This window comes from Pseudovirgaria hyperparasitica, assembly GCF_010093815.1.
Source record: "Pseudovirgaria hyperparasitica strain CBS 121739 unplaced genomic scaffold EJ05scaffold_9, whole genome shotgun sequence".
NCBI lineage: Eukaryota > Fungi > Ascomycota > Dothideomycetes > Acrospermales > Acrospermaceae > Pseudovirgaria > Pseudovirgaria hyperparasitica.
Window position 1 is genome coordinate 1007731 of NW_022985557.1, and position 23012 is coordinate 1030742.

At 48.5% G+C, this 23012-nt stretch overlaps 8 protein-coding genes across 8 annotated transcripts; 5 read left to right on the forward strand and 3 right to left on the reverse strand.

Moving 5' to 3' along the window:
* Positions 1-56: 56 nt before the first annotated feature.
* Positions 57-1438, forward strand: EJ05DRAFT_396401 (uncharacterized protein). Its single transcript, XM_033741386.1, has 2 exons — positions 57-1056; positions 1115-1438. Exons 1-2 carry the CDS (start codon positions 192-194, stop codon positions 1162-1164), a joined length of 915 nt encoding a protein of 304 aa, XP_033600097.1. The 5' UTR covers positions 57-191; the 3' UTR covers positions 1165-1438.
* Positions 1439-1549: 111 nt separating this feature from the next.
* EJ05DRAFT_396379 (GAF domain-like protein) lies at positions 1550-2665 on the reverse strand. The gene is made up of 5 exons (XM_033741385.1): positions 2465-2665; positions 2310-2414; positions 2258-2262; positions 1893-2196; positions 1550-1837 (listed from the first exon to the last, which is right to left on the reverse strand). The coding sequence occupies exons 1-5, from the start codon at positions 2465-2467 to the stop codon at positions 1712-1714; spliced, it is 543 nt and encodes a 180-aa protein (XP_033600098.1). The 5' UTR covers positions 2468-2665; the 3' UTR covers positions 1550-1711.
* Positions 2666-2998: 333 nt separating this feature from the next.
* On the forward strand, positions 2999-6776 carry EJ05DRAFT_440108 (putative chromosome segregation protein SudA; the record flags this gene model as incomplete). The annotated part of the gene is made up of 4 exons (XM_033741912.1): positions 2999-3036; positions 3082-4440; positions 4490-5954; positions 6012-6776. The coding sequence occupies 4 exons, from the start codon at positions 2999-3001 to the stop codon at positions 6774-6776; spliced, it is 3627 nt and encodes a 1208-aa protein (XP_033600099.1).
* Positions 6777-7612: 836 nt separating this feature from the next.
* On the reverse strand, positions 7613-9818 carry EJ05DRAFT_532107 (general substrate transporter). Its single transcript, XM_033749061.1, has 5 exons — positions 9391-9818; positions 8959-9338; positions 8758-8909; positions 8461-8706; positions 7613-8402 (listed from the first exon to the last, which is right to left on the reverse strand). The coding sequence occupies exons 1-5, from the start codon at positions 9578-9580 to the stop codon at positions 7745-7747; spliced, it is 1626 nt and encodes a 541-aa protein (XP_033600100.1). The 5' UTR covers positions 9581-9818; the 3' UTR covers positions 7613-7744.
* Positions 9819-11015: 1197 nt separating this feature from the next.
* EJ05DRAFT_486681 (glycoside hydrolase) lies at positions 11016-12172 on the forward strand (the record flags this gene model as incomplete). The annotated part of the gene is made up of 2 exons (XM_033745551.1): positions 11016-11146; positions 11203-12172. The coding sequence occupies 2 exons, from the start codon at positions 11016-11018 to the stop codon at positions 12170-12172; spliced, it is 1101 nt and encodes a 366-aa protein (XP_033600101.1).
* Positions 12173-16013: 3841 nt separating this feature from the next.
* On the reverse strand, positions 16014-17450 carry EJ05DRAFT_538808 (uncharacterized protein). The gene is made up of 2 exons (XM_033749480.1): positions 16558-17450; positions 16014-16500 (listed from the first exon to the last, which is right to left on the reverse strand). Exons 1-2 carry the CDS (start codon positions 17132-17134, stop codon positions 16235-16237), a joined length of 843 nt encoding a protein of 280 aa, XP_033600102.1. The 5' UTR covers positions 17135-17450; the 3' UTR covers positions 16014-16234.
* A 1521-nt stretch (positions 17451-18971) lies between these two features.
* EJ05DRAFT_501179 (chitin synthase-like protein) lies at positions 18972-21952 on the forward strand (the record flags this gene model as incomplete). Its single annotated transcript, XM_033747082.1, has 5 exons — positions 18972-19037; positions 19091-19613; positions 19661-20022; positions 20076-21118; positions 21169-21952. The coding sequence occupies 5 exons, from the start codon at positions 18972-18974 to the stop codon at positions 21950-21952; spliced, it is 2778 nt and encodes a 925-aa protein (XP_033600103.1).
* A 497-nt stretch (positions 21953-22449) lies between these two features.
* EJ05DRAFT_501180 (uncharacterized protein) lies at positions 22450-22839 on the forward strand (the record flags this gene model as incomplete). The annotated part of the gene is made up of 1 exon (XM_033747083.1): positions 22450-22839. One exon carries the CDS (start codon positions 22450-22452, stop codon positions 22837-22839), a length of 390 nt encoding a protein of 129 aa, XP_033600104.1.
* Between the last annotated feature and the right edge of the window lie 173 nt (positions 22840-23012).

A 23012-nucleotide genomic window follows, 5' to 3' on the forward strand; every position in this document is an offset into this window, starting at 1 on the left:
TCTTACTGACGATGCCACAGGCCTAAGCAACGGTTCGGAATTTATGATCTCGCTTCAAGGATACATGTTGCTGCCTTGCGGTGGCGTCAAGGTCAAGGCGCAAATATAGCCGCCTAAAGCACCACCTACTCGGTAGGCATCAACCTGGAATGACACCTACACGGTGACCGTCCTTCAACTCGATCCGTTTGATGGGTAATATGACTGTCTTTAAAGCTCGAGAGGCAACGGCCTTGGAAATACTTCCACTTGAGATATTGCAGGATATCTTCCTTAGGACACACAACATCGATTTCGCGTTATGCTCGCCAAGAATCGGAGCACGGCTATCGAGTAGCTACTGCTACCATTTAGTCTGCTACAAATACTTCTACGAATCGCTTTCAGACTATGCTTCGAGGCGTTTCTATGCATGGGAAAAGATTGACATCTCACGGGTGCGAGATTTGCAAGGCCGACTCATGAACATGCGATGGATGACACCAACTTTCTTCAAAGGTTTCCTTGACTACATGGAGACGATATCGACAAGTCACTTGCACACCGTCAAATGCTGCTTAGTCCATCTCCGTATCCCTGTCAAATTCCTTCGTGGCTCTTTGAACATGGACAGAATCGATTTTTTACAATTCCTATTAGATGAGACCCCATTACGTCTGGACTGGAACTGCACAGAAACCCGGCTCGCACTATCTTCTGCTAAAAAGAACGCCATTCTTCAGAGTAATACTGCAGCTGTCATGCTGTTCGTCCACGAGAGGCGCCTAGGAAAACCCCCTGATATAGACCTCATTCGATTCGCCGTGTTGACTGCCGGTTGCGATCGCACTGTTGTCTTCATGCTTATGCAAGCTGCTCGGAGATGGGGATTGCGGGTATGGCAGGACGAGGCAATTGATGAATGGGTCAGGCAAGCAAAGATCGATTGTAATCCGAAAGGGGCCTGGTTAGAGCTAAAATTGCTGGAATTGAGAGGCCCGGGTGGGTTTCCGGACCCGCATACGGGGAGTTACAGCCTCCCGGGAGACGAGCTGTTTATACCAGACACTGATATAGGTGCGTCGCCGCATGTATACACGACTATGTAATGGAAAGACAAGACTGACTGCAATAGTTCTGAAGTCGAAGACAAATCGATTTGCGTACAGCGAAGCAGCGTCCTGAACCATGCTGATCAGAGACGACCCAAGTGGGAAAGGTCACTACGGACATCAATTTGATCGAAATGTTTATCACTCGTGAGGAAAAACAATTTTAGCATACATCGTGGAACTGCCGAGTGTTACTAGATACTCGAATGATATGATTTAGGCCTCGACCAGCTCGTGAACCTCTTCATGAAGAGTAATACATGCCTATCATAATACATTACAGAGGCCTCTTATGTTTTGCTTCTAGGTCGCCCTTCAACGTTAGGATTACGCGTTACATGGAAAGTTGGGAGACGAAATCGAAACGAGATAGGACACTGGACTGACATTCCTGCCGATACCTCCTAGTCCAATTCTTCTTCGAAGAGATCAACTGGCGTACAAGTGATGGGTCTCGAACGCAAACTCGCTACGTCGGACGGCATTTATCTTTTGCGCTGGATCCTCGTCAATGTCCATGTAGCTACCGCAGCACGTGTTGATTACACATTTACCGCAGTTTATAGAGCATTATCGCATTAGCATTATCACATCCTCATAAGCTTGATAATCAAGCAGACTCAGTCTCTGGGACTTTCGAAGTCACAAGACTCCGATAGTAGCCGTGCAAGCGCCTCGAGATGTTCCTGATCCTCTCTATCAAAACCATTCAATTCTGCACAATCAATGTCAATAATAGCGACGACCTGAGCATAACGTCAGCGTGATTTTCTGACATTGGTCCAACGCTGGTCTCGTTACCTTCCCTTGCTGTATGATTGGTACTACAATTTCGCTCTTTGTGTTGCCATCACAAGCTATATGACCAGGAAACTTCTCCACATCAGGGACCAGCTGAGTCTCTTTCGCTGCTGCTGCTGTCCCACAGACACCTCTACCAAACGAAATGACTTGACAAGCAACTTGTCCCTGGAAAGGACCAAGAATCAACTGGTTATGGTTCTTTGGATCCAGAACATAGAAGCCACACCAATTGCTAGCACTGGAAGGCCTCGGTAATGACAGAAGCCCATGATAGAGAAGTGATGAGGCATTGGAGAGATTACTGGTGTGCTTGTCAGGGGAGATTTACAAGAAGACGCGACGTTGATGAGACAGCGACGTACCAGACCTAGATAGAATTAACATTGACGATAGTACATAATAGAATATACACACCCAATTTCGTTGACCTTCGAACAGAGCTTTCCCTTGCTCCAGTACTTGAGCATATACTTCAGATTTCACCAAACCAGCCGCAAACGAGGAGGCATCTGCATGGACCTTTCCAGATTTAGAGAGCGACCTCAGTGGTACGATATACATTAATTTACCATGTTGTCTGGAGATCTAGCACTATATAAAGCCGTGTATGTTTTGACGATTGATCGATTGATTGGATGGATGCGTTTCTGGGCCCGGGACCAGACCAATAAAATCGCAAGAAGATTAGATATCTCGAAAATCTCTCAAGTTAATGTGACGAAAGCTACGAAACCTAGATCTTAAAAGAGAAACTATGTACAGCAGTAATCCATATGTGAAAAGAGAGATTCCCCACGAAAGCCCATTATGGCGACATGGGCTGGGTTCCCGCGCTATCCTTTAAGCGTGCTAGACCAGTGTACTCCACAACGCGTCAATGAATATCACTTTTAGGGTCGCGGCGCGTTCTGCAATAGCAAGCACATCGCGATCACGAACCTCGCTGCAATCCTACCGTCTCCTATCTACGCCCTCGATCGCTCCACTGCCGCCGAAACCAACCCATAGCCTGACGCAACGATTGTTGCTCGATCTTCTTGAGTGTATACATTGGAACGAAGTCAGCCGCCTAGCGGGGGCGCGCTGTTCCCATAGCCGGCAATATGTTTATCAAGCAGATCATCATTCAGGGTTTTAAGAGGTAAGCATTGTAGTCGCATACTACAGGCGATGCTGACAGACCCAGTTACAAGGAACAGACCGAGATCGCACCCTTCTCTTCACAGAGTAACGTTATAATTGGCAAGAATGGCTCCGGCAAGAGTAATTTCTTCTCGGCAGTTCGTTTTGTGCTGGGCGATGATAAGACCCAACTGAGTCGCGAGGAAAAGACTGCGCTTATGCATGAAGGTTCCGGGCAGAATGTGTGGTCTGCATATGTCGAAGTCATCTTCGACAACAGCGACGATCGATTCCCAACCGGAAAACCAGAGGCCATCATTCGTCGCTCGCTTGGCTTAAAAAAGGATGAATATTCCATTGATCGCAAGAACTCTACAAAAGCTGAAGTCATGAGCCTTTTCGAGTCTGCTGGCTTTTCTCGATCGAATCCGTACTATATCGTTCCGCAAGGTCGCATCACTCAACTCACAAACATGAAGGATGACATGCGTCTCAGCAAGTTGAAGGAAGTCGCGGGCACCCAAGTTTACGAAAATCGCCGACAAGAGAGCTTGAAAATTCTCAAGGAAACGGAGAACAAGCAGGGTCAGATCGATGCACTCCTCGCCACCATCCGCGAGCGGCTGGAAGAGCTTGAGCAGGAGAAAGCAGAACTGACTGAGTACCAACAGCTTGAAAGGCAACGACGGATACTCGATTATACCTTTCACTCTCGTAATTACAAACGATTTTCAGAGAAGCTTGAAAATTTCGAAGAGAGAAGGTCTATCAAGGCCGCTGAACAGGAAGAACGAGTTCAACAATTGGATCAGATCAAAGAGGAGCTCGATCACGCCCAGAGGAATATTCAATTGGATTTGCAAAACATCAATACGCTCAACGACGAGAAACGCCAATATGAGAATGACTACTCAAAAGTTAAATCGGAGCAGACACGAGCGCGACTTGATCGGGACAGCCTAAAAGGTGAGCAGTCTGAATCCGACATAGCTCATCAAGAAAGGGCACGAAAGCTGCAATCTCTCACCTCGAGCATCGCTGCGTCCGAGAAAGAGCTTAGGAGAATCCTTCCGGAGTACACCAAAGTCAAGGATCAGGAGGTCGATGTGAAGACTCAGCTTGAACTGGAGCAGAGCACACAACGAAGGCTGCGTGGAAAGCAGCAGTACACTAGCAAACAAACCCGAGACGCAGCTCTAACGAAGCAGATCAACAGCATTCAAGGCGATCTGGGTAACCGTAAGGCTACCGCCATGGAAAACCGCGACCGCATTGCCTCGTTAGAAAACTTGATATCGTCCTTAAAAAGCGATATCGAACAAATAAATGCAAACTTAGCCAAAGGGCAACAAGACGCTCAAAAATACCCCGAGCGAATCGCTCAACTCGATCAGGAGTTGTCTAGCCTAGAGGATGAAAGGAGGTAAGTGTAGCATGTGACATGGTCCGAAAAATGCTAATAGCGCCATCAGATTACTTCTGAGAGAGGAGCACCAGCTTCATAACCAGATCAAGACGTCCGAACATGATTATCAAATCGCCCGGGAGAAGATGCTGCGACTTGCAGACAGGAACGTAATCAATGGTATTCTTGCTGTTAGAGCTATGAAGGCTCAAGGAGAAATAGACGGGATTTATGGTGTGCTCGGGGAATTGATCACAGTAAAACAGCATTACGAAGTCCCTGTAGAAGTCATTGGTGGACAGCAGCAACTCAGCATTGTCGTAGATACGGATGAGACTGGACAGAAGATCATCCAAAAGTTGGCACAAAGCAAAGCAGGCAGAGTGACTCTAATCCCTCTGAATCAAATGCGCGACAAGGATATCAATCTCACAAGAACTGCCGACGCCATGCCCGTGATGGCCCGACTAGAATATGATCCGGCGATTGAGCGCGCTGTACAGCATGTCTTTGGCAAGGCCGTCATATGCCCGGACTACCAGTCAGCAGCGGATCATGCAGCTAAAAATGGTGTCACTGCAGTCACTATGTCTGGGGCACGATCAGATCCCCAGGGAGGTTTGACTGGTGGATTTGTTGATTCGAAGAGAGCTCGCATTGGGGTTCTCCGCGAAGAGTTAGAGAAACGGGAAGCTCTTAATGTGCTCATAGGAACAGAGAGAGAACTTAGAGAGAGAAAAGAAACTTTGTCTCAACGCATAACACAGAAAAGAGGCGAGCAGACGAAGGTCTCGCTTGATCAAACGAGAGCTGAGCGTGGAGATCGGGCCTTGAGGCAAGAACTACACGCAAAATTGCAACAATTACCTCAGCGTGTTATTGAGTTGGATGCGAAGAAGGCCAGACAAGAAGAGGATGATGGCGATTACAACCGACTAGATGACGAGCTCACCAACATTCAGACGGAACTTGCGAGTCCCTTCCAGCCGAAGCTGTCGAAAGAAGAAAGCCGACAGCTTGAACTCCTCAATACGAGCATACCGAAGTTACAAAAGCAGTATACTGACATGAACACACGCCGAAATGACCTCGAAATTACGAAGACGAACCTCGAATACGAACTCAACAACAATCTCAGGCCACAGATGACTGAGCTGGAAGCAGACAATTCAGGCTCTCCCAATAGCGCATTTGGAACTCAATCAAAGCTGGCTGAAGCCGAGCGTCGCCTTGTCAAGGCAACTGCTGATGTGCGGTTAACAAAAGCTCAGATTGAAGAATGCAACAATCAGCTTAACGCTGCTAATAAAAAATTGCAAGAAGATCAACAGGCCCACGCCGAGAAGGAGCAAGAGCAGGGCGCCCTCAAAGAAGATATTGACAAGTACATTAGACGCTTAGCCAACATTCATAGTGAACGCGCACAGCAGGAGCTCCTGAAGAAGGGATCTAAGCAAAAACTTGACGAACTTGGGTCTATACCAACATTGTCCGCCAAAGAGCAAAAATACAAAGGTTGGAATGATAAAACGGTAGGTTTTCTCCCCCTAACTTTGTCATCATTGAAACGGAGCTGAATTCCGTCATAGCTCGATGAGGAAACGAGAAAAGTCAAGAAGAAACTCAAGAACTACACGCATGTCAACAAAAAGGCGGTGGAGCAATACAACAACTTTACTGCGCAACGTGACAAGTTGACTGCCCGTTACCAAGAGCTAGAATCATCATATGGGTCCATCCAAAGTCTTATCGAGCATCTCGACCATCGGAAAGATGAGGCACTGCAGCGAACGTTCAAACAAGTCTCGAAAGAATTTGCGTGGGTCTTTAAGCAATTGGTACCGGCAGGTCAGGGACGACTCATTATCCAACGACGGACAGACCAACAGCTCCGTCGTGCCGAAGAAGATGGCGAGGGCGAGCGCACTGGCAGCTCCGGCGTGGAGAGCTACACGGGAGTCGGTATTAGCGTCAGCTTCAATAGCGAGCACGACGAGCAACAAAAGGTCCAACAGCTTAGTGGTGGCCAGAAGAGTCTATGCGCCCTAGCATTGGTATTTGCCATCCAGCGCTGTGACCCAGCGCCGTTCTACATCTTTGATGAGATTGATGCTAATCTGGATGCCCAATACCGTACTGCAGTGGCGAAGATGATCAAGACGCTGTCAGAGCCGAACGAAGATGGCACGGGTGGTGGTCAGTTCATTTGTACCACTTTCTCGCGAGAACTGATTGTGGACGCGGACAAGTGTTATCTCGTTACGTTCTCAAATAAGACGAGCTCTGTCGATGTGGTCGACAAGGAGCTTGCGCTGCAATTCGTTGAAGAGCAGCAAAAGAAGATCGGGCAGTAAAAGGGTTTGTTTGATTTCAACGGTACTGCAGGCGCGCGTTCATGGGGCATGTCATTTTCAGCGGTTGTCCCAGATGCATCATTAGACCGCACAGCTTGTGTATCTAGGTGCATTGGGATATGACAGGAACATTGTGGCGTTGTTGTCTCTGCGGCCTCCTATTTCCAGCTACATATGTCGAAAGAGGCCAATGTATGAGTATGATGCTAGATACCAAGTGATGATTTCTCAGGGCAGAAATATGGCTTTATGGACGATCAGATACGTTTCAAAGTCCTACTTACAGAGTTCCTCTTATGTCTGAGCCGCAGACTCTTGCTCTTCTGATGTGGCAGAATCAGTGATTTCCCGGATTGTTGGGCATATTTTGCACGGTCATTGAGGGTGACCACGGAGGAGAGGGAGTCGCTGTTATGATCGTGATAACTTGCCTAACATTAACCGGTCGTTGTCTTCTTGCTGTTCAGATTACTGATCTACGATTCCAGTACATCCAGCAACAGAAGTGGTCCCAAAAGAAGTTTAATCATCGCACAAGAGGCAGCAAGAAACAAGAGCGGTGGCTATAGACGACCAAGCGATGCTTCAAGAGGTAGCAACAATGTTAGAACACCCATGCTGTGCGCCTCCATGACTTCTTTGCTATTAAATGGTCCGTTGATTTACTGCTATTCGGTCAATACAACATCCTTGTCATTTACTAGGTTTATCTCGCTAAGCATCTTCCCCTGAGGCCCCTTTTCTTGTATGGACATGGCTTTTTGTTCTGAGACTTGCAGTGTGCGTAGAACAGCAGCGTCTCTTTTCGACACATAGGATGTTTTCGAATGATGATGATTTGGAAACTCAATTAATATACTATGTAATTTCCTTGCTAGGTTTGAGGTGCTGGTATCGTTCCAACCCAAGGTAGATTAGCATTAAGATATGAGATTGATGGAGCCGCATATCCTAGTTCCAGACGAAGCTCATTTCTCGACAGAAACCTCAACAGCACCATCCTCAAGCTCGACAACCCTCCTCCTCAACGTTGTCTTCTGCGTACTCGCCTTGCGCGGGTTCGGCGCTTCAAAGATCTCATCCAGTTCCTCCAAGGTGCGATCCTTAGTCTCCACGAAGAAGAAATAGATGAATGCAAATTCGAACACGTCCCAGAACACGAAGAAGATGTAGAACCAATACCGGATGTTCTTCAGCGCGATCGGCGCTGCAAAGGTGTTCACGAACCCGGCACAACCAGCCGTGATCTGGAATACACCCATTCCCTTGGCGCGCATCTCGTTGCTGAGCACCTCACCCGGGTAGATGGGTTGCATACTGGTGAAGGCAAGTGCGAATACGGCGCCGAAGATGTAGATGAAAGCGATGCTGGCGCTCGATGCGGCCTTGTTGGTGGGGTCTTTCTCGTAGCCTGCAGCGGTGCCGGCGGCAATGGCGAGTGCGACGGCCATGCCCATGGTCACGCCGAGTAGCATCTTGCGACGACCAACGACGTCGTGTAGGCGGGCGCCGATCATGGCGGGGATCCAACCGGTGATGGCGTAGATGATGTTGAGCAGAAGCTGGGTGTTTGTGTTTGTGATTCCGACGGAGCGGACGAGGGTAGGAAGGTAGTAAGACACAACGCTATAACAGTCAGTTCTATAAACCCAGAAGCTGTGTATTGGAGAAAGGGGTGGCGTACTTGTTTCCGCTGAATTGTCCGAACCAGCTGAAGGCAATGCACAGCATGAGTCTGTATCTACGCGATGGAGACTTGATGAGCACGCGCAGGTCGAAGAAGGTACGCCATGTGAGCATCTCTTCAGATTGCATATTCTCTGTCATTTCGTGCATTTCAAGGGCGACAAGTGGGTGTGAGGCGTCGCCGTTGGCGTGGAGTTCTGTGAGAAGGGCACGAGCTTCTTCTGCGCGGTCTTTGGCGACAAGCCTAGATTTTGTCAGTCTTGATCAATATGAGAATAGGGGTAGTGAGACGCACCATCTGGGTGACTCTGGACAGAACCAGATGCCGAGACACACGATTCCTGGGCAGAGCATCTGTAGCCATAGTGGTAGGCGCCAATTGAGGTTTCCACTGTTTGATAGATTGATATTTGCGCCATAGACAGTGCAAGTTGCAATGATAGAACCCTGTCAAATTCAGCAAAGTACCTATGTAAGTAACTTGTAGGGATCTCACCAGATAGTACAGTGTGTTGTACATGCCAGCTACAGTCCCACGATACTGTGGCGGTGCAATCTCAATCAAATACAATGGTGCCGCAGTAGTAGCGAACGTTGAGAAGAAACTCAGCAGGAACCTTCCTCCGATAAAGGCTGGCAACGTTGGTGCGACGGAAGTGATGATCGTGCCGACGCACACACCAAGACAGCCGATGAAAATGGGCAATCGCCGACCTTGCCAATCCGCGAGCCAGACGAAGAGTGCACCGGTCATCTGTCCGATATTGAAGATGGCAAATACAAGGCCTGTGCCGGAGTTGCCTTCGGGTGGTAGATTGTAGTAAGATGTGTAATTCGGAATTGCATTTATGGAGCCCATCAGAGAGCCATCGTAACCTGCCCATTCGTTAGTGGAGTGTATAGAAATTGTGTAGGAGTTCACTCTTACCATTCATTGTTGAACAGAGATAGACTAATAGACAGCAGAAGTATAGACGCATGTAGCCCTTGCCTCGTGGGTTTGGCTTGTTCTCCTGCATCACCGCCGCAAGATTCGAGTCTAGAACATTGACAGTCTTCTCCTCGAGCACCTGCTCGACGTGTTTGTCGTGTACGGTCGCCATCTTGTCAAACTCCATCGTACAATAGTCGTTCTGTTGATCGTGTATCTCAAAGTCTGATGCCGATCATCAAATGCTACGATGAAGAAGCATTAAATATCGACAAACGAGTCAAGAAGCGATATACTAGTCCGAATCAGTCACGGGGTTTTAGCAGAGTCTACAAGAATCCAGAGCGCTCCTCTGCCACGAGGCGTTCGGTGGAGATATTTATTTTGCGGAGAGCAAAATGCGGAGACAGACTGGGGATGAATGTTGAACGGCTGAACCGATAATATCAAAGTACTAACACATATTCGGCACGGAGTGGCAGCTCCGGAAGCGGCTGAGGACTAGCACCACAAGGCTGCAGTTCTCTATACTCACACAAGAACGTGACCTTTTGGGAACGAGGACGTAATTGTTCAAAAGAAGACCGGAGTGTATGCTCCTAAGCTAGTTGTGTTTTCTATACAACCAGCCACGTGAAATTTGAGGCTCACGCCTCGTGGCGTAACGCCGTTTGACATCCTAATTGAAGACCGGATCCGTCCTTCGATGACAAGCTCCGGAGATGTAAGGCTCAACATTAAACGGGTCCCAAATATAGCGTCTTGCCATATGACGCGGGTAACATGTCTAGTTCGGCGCAAGTCTCCGCACTGTTTGATATTAGTTGACGGGCAGTAGACTCATATAGTCCTGGCAGGACTGGGCAATCGTGAACTGTTGTTTCCCATGTCATAACTAACATCGTGATGTCCGGATTCCGAGGCAAGCTTCACAAGATCGCGCTAGCTGGAATCGTGTCGGATTATAGATCACCGGCCCCTGTTAGGCTTAGCGCTCGCTCGCTGCCGGCCTCAGATCGACCACGCGGTGTTGCAGATCTCAACCACACCGTTCACACCATCCTCATGTAGCCCTACAGGCCGAAGAACCTGAGTCGCCAAACTACCTTCAGTCGTCAAGGCCCATGATGAACGAATCGCCATGTGAGCGGAGAATACTTGTCCGCGCTGAAATGCGACAGCCAGGAGTGCTGATAGATTATGGACATGACTACGACACACCGAAGCGCGACACTCGGGGAGGAGTTGGTCGCGATGGACATGACTACATACGCAGCAACGTAGCAGTTAGATGGGTTTTGGTCGCGTGTAGACATGTCTAAACACGCTGTAAGTGGCAATTGGATAGCAGACGGTAGGGTGTGGACATTATTACTCGCGCTATACACGCTACGTATAGCACCGTCTGATCTCCCGTTGCGAGGACAAGACTTTGGGGCCATGATTCCGTAGTTGCACGACATAACGACGCTGGACGGGAGATCGTCGAAGAGATATAAATATGAGGGTGAAGAACTGAAGAAGATGGATTTTATTCTACAAGACACGACAGCGACTATAGCAAGAACACCTGTATCTTACTCAGAAAATCCAAATATTCAGATTCATCTCAGACAGACAACATGAAGTTTCTCGCGAGCCTCCTTGCACTCGCTGTTGCGCTTCCCAGTGCTTCAGCATTGCCACTGGAACAGCGAGATATCACTACCAGCTGGGCAGGAGTCAACTCTTACTTCTTGCACGCTTATCAAAAGTACTATCTCATTTGGCTCCGCGATTTCTCCTAGAACACAACTGACATGACACAAGGTCTGATCGCATCGCTGTTTTAGACGCAATCAAAGCGGCTAAACTCAAGACTGTGCGGATATTCATTTCTCACACGTATGCCAACAACAAGGACACCAACTCGGTCGAAATGCCCGACATCGAGCCCGACGAAGTCGGCGAATGGGACGACACCCAGCTCAGAGCCATCGATCAACTCATGGTCGAAGCCAAGGATCGCGGCATCAAGCTCATCATTGCGCTCCATGATCGATACATGCTCGGGTGCTGGGGCTCCGACGCCTACGTCTCGAAGTACAAGCTGCCTGCTGTCGACTGTGGCACACCCGGAGCCATCAAGGACAACGACGTTACATGGTGGTACCAGGACCCATCACCCATCTACGACTTCGAGAATCGCATCGCGCACATCCTGAACCATCAGAACTCCCTGCTCGGTGGCAAGGCATGGAAGGATCTCAGCGATTACATCTTCTCCTTCAACATCCAGAATGAAGGCCAGGGGCACCTGCGCAATAACGTCGCGCCTGCGCCCAACTGGTGGTGCGACCGCAGCAAGAAGATGCGCTCTATCATGGGCAGCAGCAAGATCCTGGTCTCGACTGGCGGCGGCAACGAATTTTCTAACTCTGACATCTCACAGAACTGGGCATGCAACACGCTAGACGTTGTTGATATCCACTCGTACAACGGTGTCGACGGTTTCAAGCAAAACGCACCAACATCCCTGAACCGTGCGAAGAGTGCTGGAAAACTGGTGCTGTTCGAGGAGTTTGGCGCGATTGGCGACTCCAAATCGAGCCAAGTCCAGCAGCATATTGACGTCTTCAACGGACTCAAGGCACCGTGGATGATCTGGCAGATTAACAAACCGGGCAAGGGAAGTGCTGATTTCGAGTTCTGGACTGATGAGGCGACATACGGAGTCGTGAAGACTGGGGCTGAGAAGGCACTGACTTTGACTGCTGCCCAGTCTTTTAGGAATCTCTGAGGTTAGAGATGGACTTTCGTTTTTGTTGATACGTGATATGATGCACATGATTAGTTGATGATTTGGTAAGACTGAGGCAGATGTACATAAGGGGCTTCGAAGCAGAGCACGTGTTGGGCTTGTTTCGGAAGTATATACAATGAATTAGTGACAGAAGATGCGGAGCTGTCTGCAGTGTACTTACCGTGTGAGTTGATGAACCACTATCTAGAGAGAACCGTCATAGCCCACAGTCCCGATGATTATCTTCACATCAGTCCTTGTGTTCCTAAATAAAAGAAACTCTGGATAATACTACACAAGAGAACTCCAGCTGCAGCTCATAACGAGAGAATATGCGCTATAATGTGATTGATGGTCAGATTTACGCAATCTACAGCTAGAAGAAACTGGGATGTCTTCTGTTCGATAGACGATATATGAGCTTTGTGGTTGGGACAGACAGTGGTATACCTTGGCCGAGGCACAAAATCTTGTGTGCAACACTGCCTTAAAAGATGTCATCCTCGGAAGGGAGCAAGACTAGGAGCTTCTAGGCAGATTTAAACTAGATATTTCTCTGCTTAATGCTAGACATATCGTACCTACAATTACGGAAAGTAGCGATATGTTCACATTATAACAAGAACATCTGAGTAAATCACTGCAATAGGACTATCACTTTCTCTTATGGAGCGTATATATTACAGTCACCCAGCAGAGTAGAACAACGATACTCTCGACTTAGTATACTCATCACGCAAGGCAAAATGGTAGAGATTCAGGATAACGCCAATTAGGTAGAAGTTAAGTGAGTATTTGCATTTGGTGGTGGATGTCACACTACAAGGGGCTTGGATAAAGTGAGATCTCATATAACGAGAGACGGTCAGATGAAACAGCTAACGATGAGCAAGGTATATCCTATGGAAAGGCTCTTAGCAGCAGCCCACACTGCTGTTGTAGGTCCGAAGATCTTTGTTACTTCTGAATTGGTATCCAAAAAACGACTCCCTCAGATCCGACAGTCATGGGAAAGGGTGACTAACAGTGCTATACATAGCTCTTCCAAGCAAGAAGAGGTATCTACGTTCAAGATAGGCATTCGAAATATAGGCATATCATGTGTGAGTATCATCCATACTATCAACCTCCTCACCCATCCACGATCACCACATCACACGCAGAAGCACGCATGTCAAGCAAGAGCGCATATATTCACACTTCCAAAGACGCAACGTACTGCTAACCCCGACTTGCTCCATACATTACAGAACAGGCCCGCAAACTCGACGCCCACACCACCCCCGGGCTCCCCCATCTCCACCTATATCCAACAGCCCGAACCCTGCTCTCCCCCTCCACCTCCTTCAGGGCCGCCGTCCCAGATACAGTACAACAATGAGCGACGCTCTAGGCGCCGCTCGCGCCGCCCTCCTTCTCAGCACCGCGCGAGAAGGGGTCGAGGGGGGAGCAACCGCTGCCCTGAGGGCGTGTTGGCGGACCAGCGCCGCGACAGCAACTCTCTTCTCGGCGAGGAACGCCTCGAGCTCTGCATTCGTCAAAAGACGAGGGCGCTTGCAGGGCGATGCGTCGCGAGGGGCGGTGGATAGGAGGCTTGTGGTGTTGTCGTCGGAAGTGGGTGAGGATGCGTCTGTGGTGAACTTGCGCTTGTTTGAGAGTGGAGAATTGGTTTGTTGAGGCATGTTGCCTAGTAGTGTTGGAGAAGAGGGTTGGTGATTGAGGAGAGGTTGGAGGATTGATGGAGATTTGTAGTTGGTTGGGAAGTCAATTGATGGTATGACTTGTGAGGATAGTGCTGAGGAGAAAGTCGAGAGGTGAGAGGGAGATAGGACGGCCTTTTATACTGGCAGAGGAGTGCAAAATGGTGGTGGCTGGAAAAATCTCTGAATGGGGGCGTCCTCAATAGCGAATGTCTCAATAGCAGGCGATCAAATGGATGACTCGACAATAAGGTGGAAGTGAATCAAGAGAGCGAATGAGAGAAGACCTGGGTTGCGCTTGGACTCCGTGAACAGTGTAAAGACAATAAGCGGTCCCGCTGTGCGGTCAAGTGAACAAGTGAACCTCACTCAATCCGGCTTCGAATTGGCGCCTTATTCAAATAGGTACCAGAAGCCCGGTCTCTACTATCTCTAAAACACTCTATTGTATTCGCCGCTCTCGTTAAGCTGCTCTCATCCTGAAGTCTCTCAGCCCCCTGAACCTCAATCGATACAATTGCTGCTAGAGCTCTTCCCTACTGTCCTTCACCAATATCATCATCAGAGTGGCATTTAGTACCTCGCTTCCTATATCGATGTGGCTTCCAATTGAATAATGTGCGTAATGCACCCAGTAGGACTTGCGTGTCACACGCAGTGCATAGATGCTTATGGCACACTCTCCAGGCCTGTCAGTGAGATAGTTCTTGAACGGATTCGTGATATGAAGAAATCAAGGGTGTAGAAATTACCCCGATAGTGAGCTATGGGTAACATAGTTTGGAATTGATGTGATCGTCTCGTAGTTTGGCAGCGGCTTGACTGGTGGCCCACCCTGCTCAAGAGTAGATCGGGAAGCTTCATTGTAGCTTATGTGCTCAGCTGAAGGGGAGGGTCAATGGATGAGGGTATGCACCAAAGAGGAGCAGTGATACGCTATGGACGTGCCTCACAAGTGGAGATGTACTAACTGTATATTGTGACATGTAGGCAAGATAACTGGACGAGAATGGCAGTAGATTCTTCTTGACTGTATGCAGACAAGCAATGGATATTTGATCATAAAAATGATATAAGAACAAGGAATGAGATGACGCGAGACATGATCTAAGAATCGGTATCGAACGATGGTAAAGATAACTCTATATGCATACCTCCGTGGATGGTTTACACTAGTGTTATCAATAGAACACTGTCACATTAGCTGAAGTCATCTTGGTGGCTACATTTCTACCTAGGCTGATGGGTAGAAGAAATTACCGCCTGATGAGTAGTACTGGCCTGAACCATAATTAAAATATCGTGTATACTCATATGAACTGATACTCGAAGATTAAACAATATGTTGACCTCACAAAATGAAAACGACCCGTCACCTCGCCATTGCTCAGATGATCGCCTATACCGTGGTCGTATTGAACTGCTGAAGTATCAGATATACCAATAACCATAAAGCAAACGAGTCCAATGTAAGGATTATCTACCTAGAAGAAGATGAGCCCACGAGCCGCGATGCTGGCAATGTAGGGCTTAGAGAGAATATGTATGACCCGCAGGATCAGGCTCCGTCCCAGCATCGTAGTGGCCGAAGAAAGTTTGGTATATATTTTGCGGTCAGTACGTTCCATGGTCAGTTCTGTGTCCAAAGATTCACCCAGATACAGCCGCATATGAAAGCCTAGTATACACTACCCCCGACAAACATGGTCGCAAAGGGGTCCTGACTCAACATGTCATCAAGAAATGAGTACTTTTGGTTCTTGCCTTGAAAGTGACGGAATTCGTCTGTAAGCTGCACGGGAGATACCAGCCACTGTTATGATGCTGGTTCGCAGGCATGTACTATGACAGTCGTCGTCAGGACTCGAGAGGACGTACTTCAGGCTGAAACTTACTTATAAAATGGTCCTCTCAGCACGTGAAACCGTACTTCTCTTCTACATTCGTTGGATTGGCCACGATATAGAGCTATGTAAACGTTTTAGAAAAAGTGAGCGCTAGTTGCAGGCCACACTCGTTACGTTTCTCTAATACTTTAATGATACATGGTATTTCGACTATGTCTGAAGAAAGCTAATCAACTGTTAAGAACTAAGTGTGTGGACGATGCTCATATCGAATTGACCTTTATATACTACCGAGAGACGAATGGTTGTGAGAAAGTCTGGACAGCGCTGTGCAAGCTATATCAATCTGCATCTACTCAACTACGCTATCAGACGAGTGAATTTCTGAAAATGGATGACCGTATTATTTTGATACCGAATATATCACGACACATGTTCGATAGTCATTCACGTGAGCTCTACTACACGAGCGCGAGAGGGACATCAGATATCTCATACTTCGCTGCGTGCATTTACAGTCCATCTGCATGACAGTCAAGCTCCCAAACAAGCTTCTTTTCTTGTGGAAAAGGCAAATTCCCCTCCAGTCCCCCGTTCCAGTGCACAAGATCCTGTACAGAACTCTCTAGGCCTTGAGCAAGGAGGACTTTCACTGTTGGATCCCAGCCACGAGCACGACGCTTCTCGCTGAGCACATTGCGGACCCCATGAGGATCATCGGTCCATGGCATGTAGCCTTTAGATGCCTCGCCACTGGTAGTAACCGTATATTCATCCCCTGAATCATGTCAACCATAACGAGACGCAGCAACGAAAGTTGAGCATAGGGGCTTACAGTCCATAGGAGGGTCAATACCGGAGACTGTTATGGATTTTTTAGGCCAGCGTATAGCATTCGCATGAAGCTCAAGGAATCTACGAGCCTTAAAGGCGTGGGTCACTACACGTATGCTCCCAGGATATCTCCCTGTCCTTTTGCGAAATGCGATGATGGAGAAGAGCAGATTCTGGTAACTGTCTGTGGCATGTTCTTCAAGTAACAACGTGCCCGCCGTGAATGCTTGCTGAGCATGGCTTCTGACCTCGTCTGAGGTGTGTAGTAGTGCATGATAGTAACTCTCTGATTCGCTTAGCTCAGTAATGTTGCGCTTCGTTCGACCTCCTGATATTACGAGGATACTCTTGTTGCGCCAAGCACCTGTGCGAGTCATATTCAATCCTGTTGTAACATGATGGATGAAGGTTTCGTGCTCGCTCTGCTTAGTCGCAGTACTCTTCTGGAAATGTTGGAGAAGCCAAGCGATCTCATCATATGGATCTGCGTCCGGCGTAGAACGTGAGCCCAGGTATATGGCGTGGCAGCATACGATTACAAGGTTGGTATACGTTGAAAGGTCCGGTGATGAAAGCATTTTGTGGTACAAGCGCCTCAAGGCTCACCATACCTGGTGCGCCTGAATATGCAAGGCTCAAGCAGATGACCACAGAGGACTGACAGTCACTTACATGCTAATACTTACCTAATATTGTGGCTGGTAAGTCGGTGTAGTCTTTGCGGCGTAGCACGGCGGATACGGATCAATGCAGTGTAACAATGGCACACTGTTCCACAAGTAGATGCAATGAACGATGATGAAGAGTCTTCCATCCAGCGGCACATGTGAGAGAGAGGAAAGCGATTAACAGCGGTATAAGCTTTACAATGGGATCTTGGTAGACGGCAGAGCGCTTCGGGTTGAGCTGAGCAGGCAACAAGGAGAGGTTTGCGAACTGAGAGTAAGGCTACGAGGCTATGAGGCTATGAGGCTATGAGGCAGTGAGGCAGTGAGCCAGCAAGACAAGGCCGCCATACCTAAAATGGTTTGGGCCATAGGCGAGATTGTAACCTTTGACTGGTGGATACACTGATATAGGACCACAAGTGGTGCAGACGAAGCTTCAACCGCGTGTTGGCGGCTGGAGTTTGAGTTTAAGTTCCTATGAAGCGTTCGTTAGAATCAGGGTCTACCATTCCGTCAGGTCCGCCGACGACGCTGCCCCAAGACACAAGAATAGAAGGGAATATGCAGATCGCTCGCCTCAAGGCTCTGCTCATGCTCAGGAAAGGGGCAACAGTAACTATTGGGTGGCAAGGCTCAGCATATTATCTATCATTCACCCGGCGATATTCCATGGTGATGATGAAGAAGAAGATGAAAGCCATCTGCAAGGATATGAGCACGCATTCGCATTCGCATCCAAGTCCGCAGTCGATTACTATCGGAGGTAATCTGGCGGCTAGGTATAGACGATGGTATGTAAGTATGATGTGACTAAAATAGATCATGGTGGCAGCCTAGTGAGTCCAGTGCCAATACATTGCGGCAGACCAGGGCGCCACCTTGGGAACAGTCCGCAGCATGCAATAATATGTACCTAAAAGCCTTTCCAACTTTGCCGCGCGTGAGAGGAATAAAAGATGCCGAGTGTTGCTGTGTGAGTGGGGCGGCATATGTAGCCCCCACAACGAAGCCTTGGGGTTGTAATTAACTGCTATGTCTCTGGAGCTACCATGGATGTCTCAACGCGAATTGATCTTAATGGTTATGATCGGGTGCAATCATTCACCGAGGCAAGAAGAACATGTAATAATTAGCTGTTTATACCATAATACATGATGAATACAACCAGAACTTCTAGAAGGCTAGTAAAGCGTAAATGAGGAGCGACATGGCTGGCACGACGATTGATTGGCCCTAATCGGTGGCCGTGTACGCGCTGAAACATGCGTCTTTTGGGTCTCTCTGGGCCCTGTTAGGGGGGGGCTTTGGGGGCTTCTGGGCTGTCGTTTGGCTGGTTTGGCTTCCCTCACCCGCCAACAGCAGCCCGGTCCAGCTCCCTGTCCTGCCCTCCTTGCCTTGCCTCTCCACTCTCCCCCTGCTGTTTTGTTGGTTGCACGCAGCCTCGCACGCTCATACTGTAGTCTGAGTCCCTCAAAGTCCTCACGCGCTGTCAGAGTTTCATCAAGGCGCAGCATCCTTAGCCCACACCCGATCTGCTTAGCGCTATTCCTGCCAGTCCTTCAGCTCCTCCAAAGCTGATCAGCCTTTTGCTGACTTTTCTTCTCCCTACGACCTCAGGTCTTGTTTCGCATCCCCTTTATTACATTATCCTCTACCTACACACTCGCTCTGCATCTTTCGATTCATCTCTTTTTGTTTTGCACCCTCTGACGATCTCGCCTTCTCCCACTCCTCCTTCAGCCTCGTCATGGCGTATCAAGGCCAAGGAGGTGGATATGGCGATGGCCATCGGCTGAACGACATGCCTCCCCAGGTATGACTTGCTTCTCACTCTACTATCACTGCCTTTCATTAATTCGTACGCAGAGATACGACCAAGGTCATCATTCCAATTCAGATGACGAAGAGGTTGAGCGTTCCCTTTTGCACCCGAATCCCACTGGTGTAAACCCTGGTCCGTTTGACGACCCAGGCTACCACGCTCCTCACTCACCCCTCGGGGACCACCGTCCTGGTTCCACGTACAGCTTGACCGAGTCCTATGCGGATGGCGCGAACACTACACGAGCACCTCCGTATGGTGGTTATGCGGAGAACTACTCGAATCCTGATGATCCATCCAACGCGTATGGTGTACCAGGCCGCGCACCTTCACCTTACAACAGAAGTGACACTAGCTCAACTGAGGCATGGAAGCAACGTCAGAACCCTGGTGGCCCAGCTGCACAGGGCGGTGGTTTGAAGCGTGGTCAGACCCGTAAGGTCAAGCTTGTCAAGGGCCAGGTTTTGAGTGCAGACTACCCAGTCCCAAGTGCCATTCAGAATGCCATTCAAGCAAAATATCGCAATGATCTCGAGAGCGGCAGTGAGGAATTCACACACATGCGATGTAAGTATGGATCAACGTTTGTTCGCGAATCTTCTAACTCAATATAGACACCGCTGCGACGTGTGATCCCAATGAATTCACGCTGCAAAATGGATACAATCTGCGGCCGTCTATGTACAACCGCCACACCGAGCTTTTAATTGCCATCACCTATTACAACGAAGACAAGGTGCTTACTGCGAGAACACTCCACGGTGTCATGCAAAACGTCCGCGATATTGTCAACCTCAAGAAGTCCGAGTTCTGGAACAAGGGTGGTCCAGCTTGGCAAAAGATTGTGGTAGCCCTCGTGTTTGATGGTATCGATCCTTGTGACAAAGGCACTCTCGATCTGCTTGCCACTATCGGCATCTACCAAGATGGTGTCATGAAGAAAGATATTGACGGCAAAGAGACAACTGCCCATATTGTTAGTACTGGATTCACTTCAGAGATAAAATGCTTTACTAAATCGACCTCTAGTTTGAATACACGACTCAGCTGTCGGTAACGCCGAACCAGCAACTGATTCGCCCTCATGACGATGGTCCTACCACACTCCCGCCTACGCAGATGATCTTCTGTTTGAAGCAAAAGAACAGCAAGAAGATCAACTCCCACAGATGGCTGTTCACTGCCTTCGGTCGCATCTTGAACCCAGAGGTCTGCATTCTGCTGGATGCTGGTACTAAGCCCGGGCCCAAGTCTCTCCTTGCCTTGTGGGAGGCTTTCTACAACGACAAGGACCTTGGTGGTGCTTGTGGTGAAATTCACGCTATGTTGGGTAAAGGCTGGAAGAATCTCCTCAACCCTCTGGTTGCTGCGCAGAATTTCGAGTACAAGATCAGTAACATTCTCGATAAGCCACTGGAATCATCCTTTGGTTATGTCAGTGTGTTGCCTGGTGCTTTCTCGGCTTATAGATATCGCGCTATCATGGGCCGTCCATTGGAGCAATACTTCCACGGTGACCACACACTTTCCAAAATTCTAGGAAAGAAGGGTATCGAGGGTATGAACATCTTCAAAAAAAACATGTTCTTGGCCGAGGATCGTATTCTTTGCTTCGAGCTTGTCGCCAAGGCCGGTTCAAAGTGGCATTTGACTTATGTCAAAGCGTCCAAGGGTGAGACCGATGTGCCAGAAGGTGCTGCTGAATTCATTGGTCAGCGTCGTCGCTGGCTGAACGGTTCCTTTGCCGCCAGTATTTACTCGCTCATGCACTTCGGTCGCATGTACAAGAGTGGACACAACTTGATTCGCATGTTCTTCTTCCACGTCCAGTTGATCTACAACGTGTGTCAACAAGTACTCTCATGGTTTGCATTGGCTTCTTTCTGGCTTACCACATCGGTTATCATGGATCTCGTCGGTACTCCTCCGGATGTGCAAGAAGGCCAAACAGCTGAGACAGCCTGGCCTTTCGGTAACACCGTCACGCCTATCCTGAACACGGTGCTTAAATATCTCTACTTGGCATTTGTTCTCTTACAATTCATTCTAGCGCTTGGTAATCGTCCTAAGGGGTAAGTTCAACGTTGTCCTTTTTATGATGTTCGCTGATCATTTCCCATAGTTCACGATGGTCATACATGACTTCGTTCGTTGTTTTTGGTGTCATTCAGTTCTACCTGATCATCCTCTCCATCTACTTGGTCGTCCGAGCCTTCACTAATCCAAACGCCGAGCATTTGAATGCAGAGAATGCCGGTACGCTCATCAAATCGTTTTTCAGCAACACCGGGCCTGGTATCATCATCATTGCCCTCGCCGCTACATTCGGTCTGTACTATGTTGCTTCCTTCCTTTACCTGGACCCATGGCATATGTTCACTTCATTCCCGCAATATCTTCTCATCATGTCGTCTTACATCAACATTCTGAACGTCTACGCTTTCAGCAATTGGCACGATGTTTCCTGGGGTACCAAGGGTTCTGATAAGGCGGACGCACTTCCTTCAGCCAAGACTGAGAAAGCGAGCGACGGAAAGCACACAGTCATCGAAGAGCCGGATCTTGCCCAGGCCGATATTGATAGTCAATTCGAATCAACGGTAAAACGTGCCTTGGCACCATACATTGCGCCTGTGGAAAGCACTGAAAAGACACTCGAGGATTCGTACAAGAGTTTCAGAACCCATTTGACCACTTTCTGGATCTTCTCTAATGCACTCCTGGCTGTTGTCATCACTAGCGACAACTTCAACAAGTTTGGTTTCTCCTCTGGCTCAAGTGCCAGAACAGCGCACTTCTTCCAGGCTCTCCTGTACGCCACCGCCGGTCTCTCTTTGATTCGATTCCTTGGATGTCTCTGGTTCCTGGGCAAATCAGGTATTCTTTGCTGCTTTGCCAGACGGTAAGCAGGCAGGAAACGCATCCCGTCGGACCTTCCCAACATCTACAGTTGAAATTAAGGGTCTAAGACCATGTACTGGCTGGCCAAGTGGCTTTAATGATAAAGCGAGACCAAAAACTGTAATCTTAGCTAGTTGTGCGGCGTTTTGGGCACCTCTGGAAGTTGTCATTTCGGCTGATCTTCTTTTGTGTAAAACTTCATAACCGTAGATTGGCCGTCACTTCCTTCGTTTAAATTTATCTCGCTCGAGGCGCGGACTGCGTCGCGAGGTTACGATCCTAGTCACGAATATATTCATTTCTTATTAAATATACGTTATCCACGTGACTAGGCAATACATATGCATGCCGCGCTCCACTGTCTATCAACAAGTTTCTGATGAACCTGAGACTCTAAACCTCAATTTCACGGAATTTCACGGACCTGATCGACTATACGTAGCATAACAATGAGCCGAAACGCTCTCTCCATTTCCTACGATCAACGCGCACTGTATCCTCAATGTCTTCAATCAGACCATTCTTCTACGTGCCATACTCGATATTCGTTTATAACATTAGCGTTCTATATCTCACTTTGTCTTGCACCAGTGACGCCAACCGCTCTTTCGTGTCCCGTCACGACGCAATCCGTAAAGGAGTAGGCACAGCGATCACCGACAATCCAAGCTTGAATTGCAGACTTCACGGTGTCGGCGGCTACGAAGGGGAGGGACTGACCGGACAGCCGCAACCGATCATTCTTGATGCGCACTGCAAGTGGAAGCTCGGGAACGGGAATGCAAATGCACTAAAGCTGGCGAGCACGGGACAAGGTAAGTCACGATGGATTTTATATGTACAGGAACCAATTGAGGACGACCAAAATGCCTTGGAGAAGGTTGGCGGGTAAGCATATCAAGATCAGCACGTGTGGTTGTCACGCTGAACAGGCGGGTGCTCAATTGGATTGGATGGACATCCTGGCTGCGTTGAAAGAGGACGGAATTCGTACTATCATGACTGAGGGCGCGGGAAGAGTTATCAATGATCTTCTCGGGCTACAGTTATTCGAATTTGGTCGAC

What these genes read in the sequence shown, in the direction of transcription:
- EJ05DRAFT_396401 (XM_033741386.1), top strand. Translation starts at nt 192, where the DNA reads ATGGGTAATATGACTGTCTTTAAAGCTCGAGAGGCAACGGCCTTGGAA. An exon ending in TATACCAGACACTGATATAG is followed by an intron (nt 1,057 to 1,114) that starts GTGCGTCGCCGC and finishes TGACTGCAATAG; the next exon opens with TTCTGAAGTCGAAGACAAAT.
- EJ05DRAFT_396379 (XM_033741385.1), bottom strand. An exon ending in CAATCATACAGCAAGGGAAG is followed by an intron (nt 1,838 to 1,892) that starts GTAACGAGACCA and finishes CGTTATGCTCAG; the next exon opens with GTCGTCGCTATTATTGACAT.
- EJ05DRAFT_532107 (XM_033749061.1), bottom strand. Translation starts at nt 9,580, where the DNA reads ATGGAGTTTGACAAGATGGCGACCGTACACGACAAACACGTCGAGCAG. An exon ending in TCTCTGTTCAACAATGAATG is followed by an intron (nt 9,339 to 9,390) that starts GTAAGAGTGAAC and finishes ACGAATGGGCAG; the next exon opens with GTTACGATGGCTCTCTGATG. An exon ending in GGACAATTCAGCGGAAACAA is followed by an intron (nt 8,403 to 8,460) that starts GTACGCCACCCC and finishes TGACTGTTATAG; the next exon opens with CGTTGTGTCTTACTACCTTC.
- EJ05DRAFT_538808 (XM_033749480.1), bottom strand. Translation starts at nt 17,134, where the DNA reads ATGCTTTCATCACCGGACCTTTCAACGTATACCAACCTTGTAATCGTA. An exon ending in TATTGACCCTCCTATGGACT is followed by an intron (nt 16,501 to 16,557) that starts GTAAGCCCCTAT and finishes GACATGATTCAG; the next exon opens with GGGATGAATATACGGTTACT.